Consider the following 13873-nt stretch of genomic DNA (forward strand, 5'->3'; position numbering starts at 1 on the left):
ATTCTAGCCTATTGGGATCTTTTTGGATCCTGGCACTGTTATTCAATGTGTTAATTATGTACCCTCCTAGCTTAATGTTCCCTGCAAATGCAATAGGCTTGTAATTCAATGATTAAAAAAAAAAGGTTTAAACAATAGCATAAAAGATCTTAAGACATTCCACTAGAGACTTCCCTCTGACATCAATTCATTAATGACTACTCTTTGGTTCTAATTCTTCAACTAGCTCCACATCCGTAGCTCACCAGCCCCCACGGATGTATTGACCCTTAATATTCAGCCAGATGACAAAATCAGTTCAAAGCAAAGGCATTTATGAAATGACATAAGAAAAGTAGCCCATGCAGGTTGACTGGACTTGACTGGCTTGACTCATACCTGGCTGTTTATATGATGTGTGTCCCATTAGACTATAAGCATCTTGAGGGCAAGGACTGTCTTTTGCCTTTGTTGTTGTTGTTGGGTTTGTTGTCTATTTGTTTGTTTTGGGATCCCCAGACCATAGTGCAATGCCTGGCTTTGCTAACTAAGATTGTAGGTGGGGTGTCGTAGGCAGCGTTGCCACAAAAACAAATAGAGGTTTCTTCTTACACATGTTAGACCCTTCACGTTGGCTGGCCAGAGGACACAATTTGTCTCCTCATCTACAACGATCAATTTTCCTTTGTCACAGGACCTAGAACACAGTTGTGTAATGCAGTTGTCTTCAATGTTAACAAATGTGTTTTCAAATATCACTTACAGATTGCTTCCATCATACCTACAGGATAGGTCATTTTAGTTTAGATATGCACAAAGACTTTATGGCAACCCCATATAAGGCCATTCTACACTTGTAGAATCCTAACATTTTAGAGCTGAAGGGACCTCAGGCCATCTTGCCTTACCTGTTACCTGAATAGGAATCTTACCAACAGCATCTCCAAGGAGTCATTAAGTCTCCACTTGAAGACCTCCAGTGGAGGGGAGCTCAGTATCTTCCCAAACCCTCCAATTCCAATTTTGGAGCTCTCTAATTGTTAGGATGTCACCCAGACCCACAGAACCTTAGGGCTAGTCCGACCCATGCCCGAACAAGAATACATTCTATATTTAAACAGTCATTTAGCCTTCTCTTAAAGATTTGTAGTTAAGGGGAAATAACTCACTACTTCCAAAGGCAGCCAGTTTTATTTCTGAATGGTTCTAATTGTTAGGAAACTTCCCTCATATTGAACCTCAACCTGCCTCTATGCAATGTTGATTCCCTTTTTGTTCCTAATTTTGCCCTTTGGGGCCAAGGAGACTAAGACAGTTAACACATCTTAGCTCAATCTTCTCAACTCTAGATTTAAAAATCTCCAGTTCCTGCCCGTTTTGCTTGGGGCTTCCCCAAGACTTTTGGCCTAGATATAGCAACTGAGTGAGTGTCCCCAGGAATGTCATCCACTTCTCCTGGGATGACAGATGGAAAGGCAAATGGCTCCTGAGTATTTTAGCCACTCATGAAATGTTCCCCCAAAGGATGCTGTGTCTCTCTCGATGCCTTTATCATACTGCTTGTCTTCCTCAACGTTCTGCCTAGCTTGTCTGTCTTTCTTAAAATATGTCACCAAGAGCTAAGCACAATTCTCCAGATGAGTTGTGGCCAGAACTCTTACCTTCCTAATCTAACCTTCTGTCTCTCACTATGGCCTAATTAGCGTTAATAGCTAGCATTTGCAAGGCACCGTACATGTTATTTCATTTCATCATCACAACACCCTGTGATGTAGGTGCTATTATTATGTTCCTATTACAGGTGAAGAAACCAGGGTAGAGAGAGGGTAAGTGACTTGCCCAGAGTGACATAGCTTCAGTGAATGAAGCAGGCTTCAAACTGAGATCTTCCTGACTCCCAGTCTAGCTCTCTATCCACTGAGCCACCTAGCGTTCAGTCCACTAAAACACCCACGGGAGGGTCTTTTTTCAGAGCAACTTCTATTCAGTCATGCTTCTCCCATCATGTATTTCTGACGCTGTTTTTTAAATCCAATGTATGACCTTACATTTATTACTATTAAATTTGATTTTGCCTAGCATTCTATCTTTTTGAATACTAATGGCCCCATTTGTATTCCTTCCTCCTCAAATTATCCTATGTTTAATTATCTGTGTGCACGTTGCATCCAACTTTGAGCAGGGACTGCTTTGTTTTCTTGTCTTTCAATCCACAGACTCCAACAAAGTGCTTTGCAGTTCATCACGGTGCTCAGAATGTCCAGGGTAACATGTTAGTGTCTATCCAAGATTTGTGTCATCTGCAAATTGTTCAGCACTTCAACGATGCCTTCAAGTCACTGATAAACATGTTAAATAGTACAGGATCATAAACTGAGTGTTGGAAAGGACCCTGGGGCCTTTCATTTTACATATGAGGAAGCTAAGGTCAAAACAGGTTAAGAAACTTGCCTGGGGTCAGGTAGTTAGTGTTAGTGTCTATGCAGGATTTGAACTCAGGTCTCCTGGGCTCTCCAAGACAACCCACTGTTCCATCTACAACACCCCTAACAAGGGATCATCTTGGCCTTTCCTTAAAAGACCTCCTCTAGCAATGGCATAAAGCCATTAGTAAATACTCTTTGGGTTTGTACATTCAACCAGTTCCAAAGGGACCTAACGGTATGATTATATGACCCTTGCTTCTCCACACAGAGAGCGTTAAGAGATTTTATCAAATGCTTTGTTGAGATCTGAGTAAACTAAGTCTACAGCATTTCCATGATCCACCAGTCTGATAATCCCATCAGAAAAGAAAATGAGGTCAGTCTGGCATAGAGTATTCTTGGTGAAGTTATGCTGGCTCTTTGTGGTTACCATTTCTTTTTTCAGATTTTCCTGACCCTCCCTTTAATAATATATTTTATAATTTTGCCAGGAATTAAAGACAAGCTTGCTGGCCTATAGCATACAGACTCCATTCTCTTATTTCTCTTGAAAATCAGGACATTTCAGTGGGTAGAGAAGGGGATGGAGGGAGGAAGAGATTTTGGAATGGAAAATAAAATAAAATTTTTAAAACTTAAATAAAAGACTTTTTTAAAAAATCAGGACATTTATAGCTAGGTGACACAATGGACAGGTTGAATCAAGCTGGGAACCTAGACTCAGGAAGAACTAGGGTCCCTTAATAGCTTTGTGACCCTGGGCAAGTCATTGACCACTACCTGCCTCAGTTTCCTCATCTGTAAAATGAGGATAATAATAGCACCTACCCCCCAGGATGGTTGTGAGGATCAAATGAGGTAAAATTTGTAAAGCTCCTGCCATACAGTAGGCACTCAGTAAATGCTTATTCCTCCTCCCCTCCCCTCATGTGAGCAGCTAGCTGTTCTATGTCTTCAGGGATCCTCTTTTCCCCAACCGAGCTAAGAAACAAAAAAACCACAGACTTCTCGAAATACTCTCTCCATGTCTCTAAAATCTTTTACTTGTGGAGTTGATCTCTAAATTCCTGTGAGACTTTATCATTGTTAAATTTCATCTCATTAGACTGAGCTCAGTGTTCTATCTTGTCAAGGTCTTTTGGAGTCTGGATTCTGCCATGTATGTTAGCACCTATCTACCCATGTCCCTCTGTCTTTCCCGCAAGGACACCATGAGAGACTTGGCTAGTACAATGGCCTGCCTTGAAGCCAATGACCTTCACTAACCCTTGTCACTTTAGTGCTTGCCCTGTGCTCAGTCGCTCTGGCTCCTCAGCAGTGAGAAGCAGGTTCCAGTGCCTTCATTGTAGGGCTACCTGACCCCTCAGGAACAATTCTATTTTGGGCTGTAGCCTAAAGTGGCCTCCCCAGCAGGGGAAGAGGAGATAAAAGGTACCCCATGTACAAAAAAAGAATCAGATATTGGCCAGTTTTATTCCCCACACAGAAAAGAGAATGCTAAGCAATTACAAATCATAAGATAATTGCAATCAGTTGAGATACTAAGATGCTAGCTTCCTTGGGAACTTTGCAAGAGGGCTGCTTGTTAACTATTTTACATTTTCATCTCTGCTGAGGGAGTACAGCCCAGTCAGAGCTATGTGAGCTTTTTTTCCTTCTGGCCATTTCTCTCTGAGCGACTCCTTCTCTTTCAGCCAATCAGCCTCTGTCACTCCCACTGCAGCTGTTGTTACCGGCAACTGTTTGGCGTAATTTATACCCCACTGCTCTGGTGCCTGGGAAGGGAGGGGAAGATGCCAGCTGCTTTTTGAGATCTCAGAAGGCCTGCTACCAAAAGAAAGGAACTGTGAGCAGGATGCAGCTCCATTCCAGACTTGCTTAGGAGGCCATACGACTTTAGGGAGGCTGGTGGGAAGAAGATTGCTCAAGGCTGAGGTGCAAGGAAAAACCAGAGTGTCAGGAGTTGCTCCATTGGTATATACATACACAGAGTTCTAGCTCAGCAGCCAGTTTGGTATCTTCATTGAAGATAGGAAGTAATCAGAGCTGCTCCGAGCACGTGATGAAGTGAGGGAAGGAGGAAGGTCATAATCTTATTAGATGCTTTACTAAAATCTAGATAAACTATGTCTATATTATTACCCCACTCTAGCAGTCTCATTAACCTATCAAAAAAGGAAATGATCTTTTAGTCTGACATAACCTCGTCTTTATAGAATGGCGCTATCTCTCTGGCCACTGCTTTTTTTTTCTTTTCTAAATATCCACTAGTAACCCTAGAATTTTGTCAGGAATTGGAGTCAAGCTCATGGTTCTATAGGTTAAAGATTCAATTTCCTTTAATCTTTTGAAAATTGGGACACCTTTTGTCCTTCTTGAATCCCATGGCATTTCATCCACCAGGTTTTGATGTGCCCTTCCTCTGGGACAGGTGACCTGAATTCATGAAGGGCAGGTGGCTGCTCTCTTACCATCTCCTTACTTACCTTTGATACCAAATCCCTAGTGGTTGTTTTTATTCTGTTATTTCTAGTATAAAATCATTCTCCTTGGCAGAGAAAAGCAGATCACAATGAGTTGAACAACTGACTAATTTTCTACTTTCCATTGTCCGTCATCATCTTATTGTCCCTGAAGAATAGTCCTGGTCTCCTTTTAAGTCTTGTACTTTCCCTAATATAACTTTTAATTTTTTTCGTTCTTTGCCATCCTTAGATTTCTTCTTGAAGCTACAGTTCATTATGAGCTTTGGCAGTTTGAGATTATCATTCAGAGATTGTGCCAAATTCTTAAATTCATCCTCTTGTACCAACCTTTGCTTTAATCATCTCATGTGTCTTTTTTTTCTTACGTGTCTTTTAAAAAGGCTTTTAATTTTTATCTTTTGTTTATTCATATCTTTAAAACAAATTTAAATCAAGTGATGAATTCCCTGTCCATGAGACTCGTTAGATGACTTCTCCTTTTCCCCCTCTCCTTTAGAAATTGGTTACAATGTTAGAGTCTGTGCAGGGGAACAGTGTGAATTCCATGATTTGCATCCATATAACATCCATCACTAGAAGAATATCGTACAATCAAGGTTGGACAATTATCTTTTCTCTATTAAGTGGGGATAGGAGGTATGGTACAAAGAGTTATGTGGACTAGGGAAAGGACCGTCTTAATCTCCCATTCCCTGGGAGTCCCTGGGGCTGGGGAGGAAAATCAAAATATGAAAGAATTCAATCTTTTCATATTCCTAGGTCCTTATTAATTTAGAGGCTTTGAGACCATCCTTATGCCAATGCCCACAGAAGAGTGCTGCATTTTCCTGGTCCTCATTCTTCTCTCTGCTTCTCCTTCCACTCCAGGTGTGTGCTTCTCTGCATCCTTTGGCTCCTGTGGCCTTATTTTTCTCCTCTTCCTGAAGTCTTGTTTGCTCAAGTCCTTAGGATCATAGATTTAGAGCTGGAAGTAAGCTCAAATGTCATGTAGTCCACCCTTCATTTTACAGATGAAGAAGCCGGTGCACAGCTAGGGAAAGTGACTTGCCAAAGGTAGAGGGGCAGAGCCATGATTTTGACCCAGGTCCTCTGAATCCAGCTCCCTTGAGCTTTCCTTGGTACCACAGTGCCTTGCCTCCTTCTCTTCTCATCTTTGGCTTCCTTCTCTTTGTCTTCAAGTGCCTTTCTAATCCTCCCAAATCTCCACTTTGTAAATTCAAGCTTTGGTCCGTACTATTCCCAAGTCCACCTTTATAGATTCCTTCTCCTTCAATTCAAGTACTATATTATAATTATATTAATTAACAATTAGTAACAATAATATTGCTAATTAATAATAGCAATTATATTGCTCTGTACATCCTTGGTCCCACCAGGTCAGTGATTCCTATGAGGTCAAATGTCTGTCATTTGCATTTCAATCTCTACTTCATCCTTGTTGAAGGCAACTGCTTCTGAGGCTCAAGCTACTTACTCCTTCCTCTCTGTACTCAGTCAATCAGTTGTATACTAGGTTCATTTCTTGATTAGGGAAATAAGCTAATTCATTGGCTTGTTACTCCTACTGCTGAAATTCTACTTTAGGCTCCAGTTCAGGGTTTCCCCCAAAAGGGGGGGGGAATAAAAAGGTGCCCACCATACAAATGTGCATCAGGTACAGAAGAAATCCTTTATTTCAATATCAAAAAGGGAATGTTAAGCACAAAAGAACCATGAGTATAGCGGAAGGAGGTCGATGCAATCCCCTACAGACATTCTGTAATTTGTTCTCAACTGATAACCACATGATAAAGAAATGGATTGTTGATGAGCTGCATGGCTGTAATTGGGGTGCATTCAGATGGACTAACTGGCAAAGAGGCTGTCCTCATTTTCCTCTGCCTAGCTGCTGTTTGGGGGAGAAACAATGCTGTAAGAGGAGAGGCCTTGAGCCACCCTCAGCCCCTATCAACTATGAGCTCCTGTTTGCGTCTTTGTGTTTGTCCTGACCTCCCATTACATGAAAAAATATTAGCGACGGTTATAGCCCTGTGAACTTTGGAAGGTCAGAAGGGCAAACCCAAGGTCTGGGACTCAGAGTTCATGCCAGGTTTCACAGCCCTGCATACCAACATGGAGGCCTTGTTGCGTGACCCCTGGGCCTCAGCCAAGAGGTGGCTGAGATGAGGTCATCCAGAAGCTATGCCACATTTGGGAGTGAATCTGATGGAGTAAATGCTGTGTAGGAGCTACATTAAATTTGAGTCTGTTCTCTCCAAGGACCAAGATGGCACAGGGGAGAGTATGCCCCTCAGGAGCTGGGAGGAAAATGTTCATAACTTATGTGTGCTATACCTTCTCAGCAAATATAATTTTGTAAAAGTTACTTGATATTTATGGTAAGACCAGCAGTTTCCTGACGCAGTTTCCTTGAGCCAGACACACCTTCCTTCCCCCATACAACCTGCTTGGCCTCAGTTTCCCAGATGCAGCTTCCTAGTCTGGGAACATAAAAGGTCCCAACCTTGTGTAGCCCCCACCTTGCAGGCTTGGTGAGTGCCCAAGATCGCTAGCAAGTCACCCTGATGACTGACTGACCAGACATGTTTCCAGATGGAGATGAGTAGGGTTATATCCTAAAAAGCTAAGTATTACCAACCTTACAAGGGCCTCATTTCAACCTAACATTGAACCTGAACTAAGAGGGTGCTAACTATAGACCTGTGCCTAAAACAGTGTTAATTAGTTCAATAGAACTGGGGTGCTCGTCGCTGTAAGGCAACAGTGTGGGAAACATACTGGAATGGGATCAAGCCAATAGCATTAGAAAAAGCTGCCCCAGTCCCTCAGGGCCTGGAGCCAGCCTCACTCTGAGAGGGCGAGTTTGAGTCTCACTATATATTCATTACAGAATGGGAATTAGAACAGAATTCAATAACTTACTGACTACTCAAACCATCAGTTGGGAGGCTGAAGTTTTTTTTAATAGTTTGTTGTTTTTATTTTTAAGTAACAAGATTTTTAAAGAATTAGTCTATCCCTCCCCCTCCCCCAGCCCAACTGAACAAATTAAAAAAGAAAACCCGAAACCCAAAACAAATCCCTCAATACATAACTAACAAATTCCTACATTAATCCTGCCTGAAAAATGTGTATCTCTTTCTGCATTTGGAATTCATCACCTCTGTCAGGAAGTAAGTGGTGGGTTTTATTTTCATTCTTTTGGATTCATTTACTATCATTGTATTGATCAGAATTCTAAAGCCTTTCAAGGTTGTTTATCTCTGTAATGTTGTCATTGTATTAATCGTTCACTTAGTTCTGCTCACTTTGTTCTCTACTACAGCTCAGTTTCCTTTGAAATTGTCCATCACGTTATTTCTTGTGACACAATGATATTCCATTACATTCATATACCATAATTTGTTTAGTCATTCCCCAGGAGCAGGATACAATTTCTCATTTTGGGCCCCCACAAAAAGCATTGTTATAAGTATTTTTGTGTCTACAGATCTGTTTCCTCTTTCTTTGATTTCTTTAGGCGTAGGCCACATAGTGGAACAGCTGAGGCAAAAGGTATGCACAATTTGGTAATTCTTTGGATGTAGTTCCAAATTGCCTTACAGAATGGCTGGATCTCCCACAGCTGGGAGGCTAGTATTCAAGCTTCATGGGAGCATGAAACCATTTTTTCAAAGGTCCTTATTAGTCATTTTACATTCCACCTCCATTGAGCACACTCAGATCAAAGGACAAGCAGGATCTACTTTTTAGTGACCTTTCTCTGTCTCCCCAGTACTTACTCTCTCTACCCCTATAGCTGCTGCAATTGTGACAGCTTCAGAAGACCCTGCCCTTGGTGCCACCTTCCTACAGACACTTCTTAGCCTTTTGTGGTTGAACACACACACGCACGCGCGCGCACACACACACACACACACGCACAGAGGAGATATCCATCTGAAGCATCTGCTTCCCTAGGTTTGCAGCCAGATTAGGGTAAGGTCAAGGGTATGCTGGACCCAGCTTAACTGCTTATGAGAACCAATTTTTACAATGTCAGGGTATTTATACATCAGAAATCACTAGTTACTACAGCTAGGTAGCACCAGGGCAGCTGAGTGGCGCCATAGTGCACAGAGTGCTGGGACTAGAGTCCAGAAAACTCATCTTCCTGAGTTCAAATCTGGTCTCAGACACTTACTAGCTGTGTGACTCTGGGCAAGTCACTTCACCCTGTTTGCCTTAGTTTCCTTATCTGTAAAATGAGCTGGAGAAGGAAATGGCAAACCACCCCAGTATCTCTGCAGAGAAAACTTCAAATGGGCTCATGAAGAGTCAGATACAACTGAACAACAAATTAGGACTTTATTTTTTGTTTTTTTGATTGTGACTTAAGAAAATGTTAATAATGCAATTTAAACTTTAAAATGTGTACATACATTTTCTTTTTCCCCAGACAGAGCCAGGCTGTTGAACGTTTGCCAGCATACTCCTGTATTGCTCTATAAACAGTGCTTGAACTCGGCAGGAGTCATCTCCAGACTACTGTAGAATATGATAGTAACAACAGTGGGGGCAGCTAGGTCGCGCAGTGGATAGAGCACAGGCTCTGCAGTTGGGAAGACCTGAGTTCAAATTCCACTTCAGACCCTTGATCACTTGATACTAGCTGTGTGACTCTGGGCAAGTCACTTCACCCCAACTGCCTTGCAAACAATAACAACAACAACAACAACAATAATAAGCATTTATGTAGTGCTTTAAGGTTTTTAAGCGCTGTACAACCCTAACCTCATTCCCTTGGGGAAAGTCAACCACCTATGGACAGCCTGTGGACAACTCAAGATAGTCATACTCATGCTTTGAAACTGGAAGGAAGAGGCAGAGCTGAGGGGCATGGTGCCCCTTTAGCACGTCCATGTGGTTTAGGCTCAGGAGTCAGACTCAAGTCCTCCGTGAGTCATGCATCTCCGAGAGCTTCTCCTCCTTCCTCTGGCTTCAGTGTGGTGTCAGGAATGGTGACTTGAGTATGCTTCAAAGGGGAAGGGGGAAAGGGGGAGTTTCTTGCCGAGGACTTCATGTTTTTTAGCAGTATGGCACAGTGAAAAGAGCACTGGCTCTGGGGGAAGAGAGTCTGGGTTTAAATAACACCTCTGGCGCTTATTTCCTGTGTGACCCTTGGAAAAGTCTCTAACCTCCCTGGGCCCCAGTTATCCCATCTACAAAATGAAGAGTACTTATGAGTTAACCTCCGAGGTTCCAGATCTGTGATACTCGGGCAATGCTTACAGATTCTTTCTTACATATTCTTTCAGTATAATTTTCTTTTCTTGTTTTTAAATTAATTTTTTTTCTGTTTTTCTATCTCTCTTGCCAAACCCTAGTAACAAATAAACAATGTAAACAACCAAAACACATTCCTATATTGTCCATGTCCAAAAATATGTGTCTCAGTCTGCATATCCATAGGTGATGAAACATTCCTCATTACCAGTTCTCTGAAATTGTGATTGGTCATTGTTTTGATCAGAGTTTTTGAGTCTTTTGAAGTTGTTGATGTTTACAGTGTTGTTATTATAGTCTAAATTGTTCCAATTCTACTCATTTTACTCTGCATCAGTTCATGCAAATCTTCCCAGGTTTCTCTGAAACCATCCATTTCATCATTTCTCATGACTAAAGAGTATTTCATTACATCTGTATATCATTTATCAATTGGAGAATGTTATTTTTTCCCACATAAATTGCTGGAAGTGGGTAGTAGTCATTAGATCTAACAAATCTTGAGAAGTCTTCCATCATGTCTGTGCCCTGGGAAGACAGCTGACCTCTCCACTATTATTGTAAGGTCAACATTGCTACAGCATCAAAAGCCCAGGAGGTAAAGGGGGTGGAGGGAAGACTTCAAATTCTCTTGCCTTAGAGCCTCTCATCAGGGAGTTACCCATGACCTTTACTGGTATCTTCTTCCTCTGACTCTTTTTTTTTTTTTGCTTTTGCCTCTAACTCTTAATAGATGATCTTTCTCCTGATGGTTCCTAGAGGTCTATGTCCTGATTCCTGGGGTGCAAATAGCTGGTTCTTCCTTAGAGGCTCTGGCTTCCTTCTCTATGGAAAAAGCCTCACATCTTTTACTTGTGGTTCTTTCTTTTCTCTTTCATGTCACATTGTTCTATTCTCCAAACTCTTTAATTGAAGTAGCATTTTTTCCACTTTCACAACCTTTTTCTTCTTTTTTTCTCCTTGAATGCATTTTTTTCCCTTACGCTTACCCCAAATCTCCTTCCTTGTATTTGCTATTGGTCCTCCAGAATCAAGGTAAGCAAGTATATTGTCTCTTCCACATGCTGTCCTTTTAAACTTTTGAAGAATACTCTCTTGGCCTCCTGAAGGCTTCTCTTCTTCAAGCTAAACATTACCAAATTCACTGCCAAGGTCTGTAGTGGCAGAGTTTTGCAATCTCCTTGCTAACCTGGCTACCCACCTTTGGCCTCATTTAAAAAAAAATACCTAGGTCCTATTCTTGGCTCTGCATCTGCCTTGTATTTTCCTTAGTGTCTCATTTCCCCTGTTTTGAAGCATGAATTGTAACTTCTTCTAGCTGTTGTGAAACTTCTCTGACATTATCCCTGGAGGATAAGGAACCTGGTGGTGTAATTCTCTTTATAGGTAGTAGAAATAACAATAATGAGGACAAATAGGACTGTAAGTACTCATGCTTGTAAACATGTATACTTTAAGGTTTCTGGAGGGCTTTCAACACAAATCCCCATGTGGTAAGTAGTTAAAATATGGTATACCCATTTTACAGATGCAGAAACCAAGACTCCAAGAGGTGACATGAATTTCCCATGGATATGCTATTGGTTCTACATAATTAGGTTTTTTCCTGATAATGTTCTCAAATTCTTCCAGAGAAAATTATTATAAATATAAATATTAAAATAGACATAAATAGAAAGTCATGCATCAAAAATGGCATTGTCATGGACCATTTTAGGCACCAATAAAAAAGTCCATCTTGCTTTGCTTTGACCAGGCTTTCCTGTCCTGTTTCATATCTTCTAATAGGTCGCAATAAGGAGATCAGATTGTTTCTGCATAATATGAAGGAATTTCTGCTGTCACAAAGCAGCAAAGTTCTAATGTTTGAAGGTGTATCGGGATATGGAAAAAGCCAGTTAGTTAGTGAACTAGGTTATCTGGCACAAGCTGAAGATCACAGGTCAGTGTCCTCAAAACCACCTTGGGAAACCTGCAGAAAACAATATTTACATGTCCTCTCAGCAACACATCTGTCTTTCGCTTCTACTTCTCTGGTTATTTTTATTACCTGTGAGTGTCCCTTTCTCAACATGATATAGTGGCTAGACACCCAGGACCGTGAGCTGGAGCAGAACATATTTGTAAAATGGAGGCTTTGCAATCATAACATTTTGGAGCTGGTAAAGAGCTTAGTATGCATCTAGCTCAAACCTGCCCCCATCTCTCACCATTTTGCAGTTAAGGAGACTGAGGCCCAGAAAGGTGAGTGACTCACCCAATTTTACCTCAAATAGTTGATAGAGCCAGGATTGAAACCTAGATCTCCCATCTCCAAATTTAGTGCCCTTTCCAAAGTCCCACGGCTGCTGTCTGTGAGGGTGATGCATTGGGATACTTTACATTCTGTGAAAAGCAAAAATAGCAGGGACTGGGATTCCCCAAAGCCAGGTGCAACCAATATTTTGGTTAATCGGTCAACAATGAACTTATTTACTGAGCACCTAAGGCATTGTTCTAGGTGCTGCAGAAGGGACTCCGGAGGACAAGACTCAGCTTCCATGCTCTAGGAACTTGAAATGTAGCTGGTGAAGAGCATGTGGGCATGAAAAGTTAATCAAAAGACCCTGGATTTCTTCTGGGCAAGTCTTCCCCCTGACAGTTTCTAATGAATATTTATGAGATGAAGGATATGATCAAAATACGGTCTTAGGAAAATTAATCTGGCAGCATTACCTATCACGCATTGAGGGGAAGGTCTGAGACTGGAAACAAGGAAGGGCATAGATTTCTGAAGCTACTGCAATAGTTGTGCCTCAGTTCTGAGGCAACCAGGGACTCTACTGGGAGGAGAAGGGAGAGGGGAAGCAGGGGGAGGTATGATGAGAAGAGAAAAAAGAGACATAAAGAAGGAAGGTTCATTCAGGTTTGGTCACTGGATGGATGTTGGAGCCCAAGGAGTTAGAGAGGACTCTGAAATTTTCAACCTTGACTTGTTTCTCATATGTGCCCCCCTCTAGCTCACTACCCCAAGTTTAAGGTACATAGTGGATGAGGATCAGCACTCACTCAAAAGGAGAGTTCATAAGCCTCCACTGATGTGCTTCTTTTACCAGAGGACCTGTTAGTTCAAATCATGAGACAAGGAATTCTATAGCAAATCAAGATAAGTGACAAGAAAGACTTGCCTCATAGTCATAGAGGACATGTATGGATAATCAGTATCAACCAGTGAACACTTATTAAGTGTCTACTATGTGTCAGACACTGTGCCAAGTGCTGGGGATACAAAAAGAGGCAAAAGGCAATCCCTGCCCTCAAGGAGCTCCCAGTCTAATAGGAGAAACAACACACACACACACACACACACACACACACACACACACAGAGAACAAGCTATAGAGAGGATAAATCGGAAGTAATTAAAAGAGGGAGAACACTGGAATCAAGAGGGCTTAGGGAAGGTGTCCTGTAGAAGGTGGGATTTTAGTAGGGAAGTCAGGCAGGTCAATAGGCAGAGCAGAGAAGAGAGAGAATTCCAGGCATGAAGGAAAGCCGGATTGAATGCCCAGAGCCAAGTGATAGACGGTCTTGTTCATGGAACAGCCAAGAGGCCAATGTCACTGGATCAAAGAGTGTGTATCAGAGAGTAAGGTATAAGAAAACTGGAAAGGCAGGAGGGGGGTAGGTTATGAAGAGCTTTGAATGCCAAACAGAGGATTTTATATTTCATCTTGG

General features: G+C 41.7%; 1 protein-coding gene across 1 annotated transcript in view; it reads left to right on the top strand.

Annotated features, from left to right (window-relative positions):
- Window positions 1–13873, top strand: part of ADCY10 (adenylate cyclase 10) — a 134104-nt gene that overhangs the window by 58021 nt on the left and 62210 nt on the right. The window contains exon 14 of the mRNA XM_078155791.1: window positions 11945–12098. Coding sequence (XP_078011917.1) covers window positions 11945–12098 — 154 coding nt within the window. The remainder of the gene's footprint in view (window positions 1–11944; window positions 12099–13873) is intronic.

This window comes from Phascolarctos cinereus, unplaced genomic scaffold (assembly GCF_003287225.1).
Source record: "Phascolarctos cinereus isolate Bilbo 61053 unplaced genomic scaffold, phaCin_HiC Scaffold_5;HRSCAF=322, whole genome shotgun sequence".
NCBI classification, from domain to species: domain Eukaryota; kingdom Metazoa; phylum Chordata; class Mammalia; order Diprotodontia; family Phascolarctidae; genus Phascolarctos; species Phascolarctos cinereus.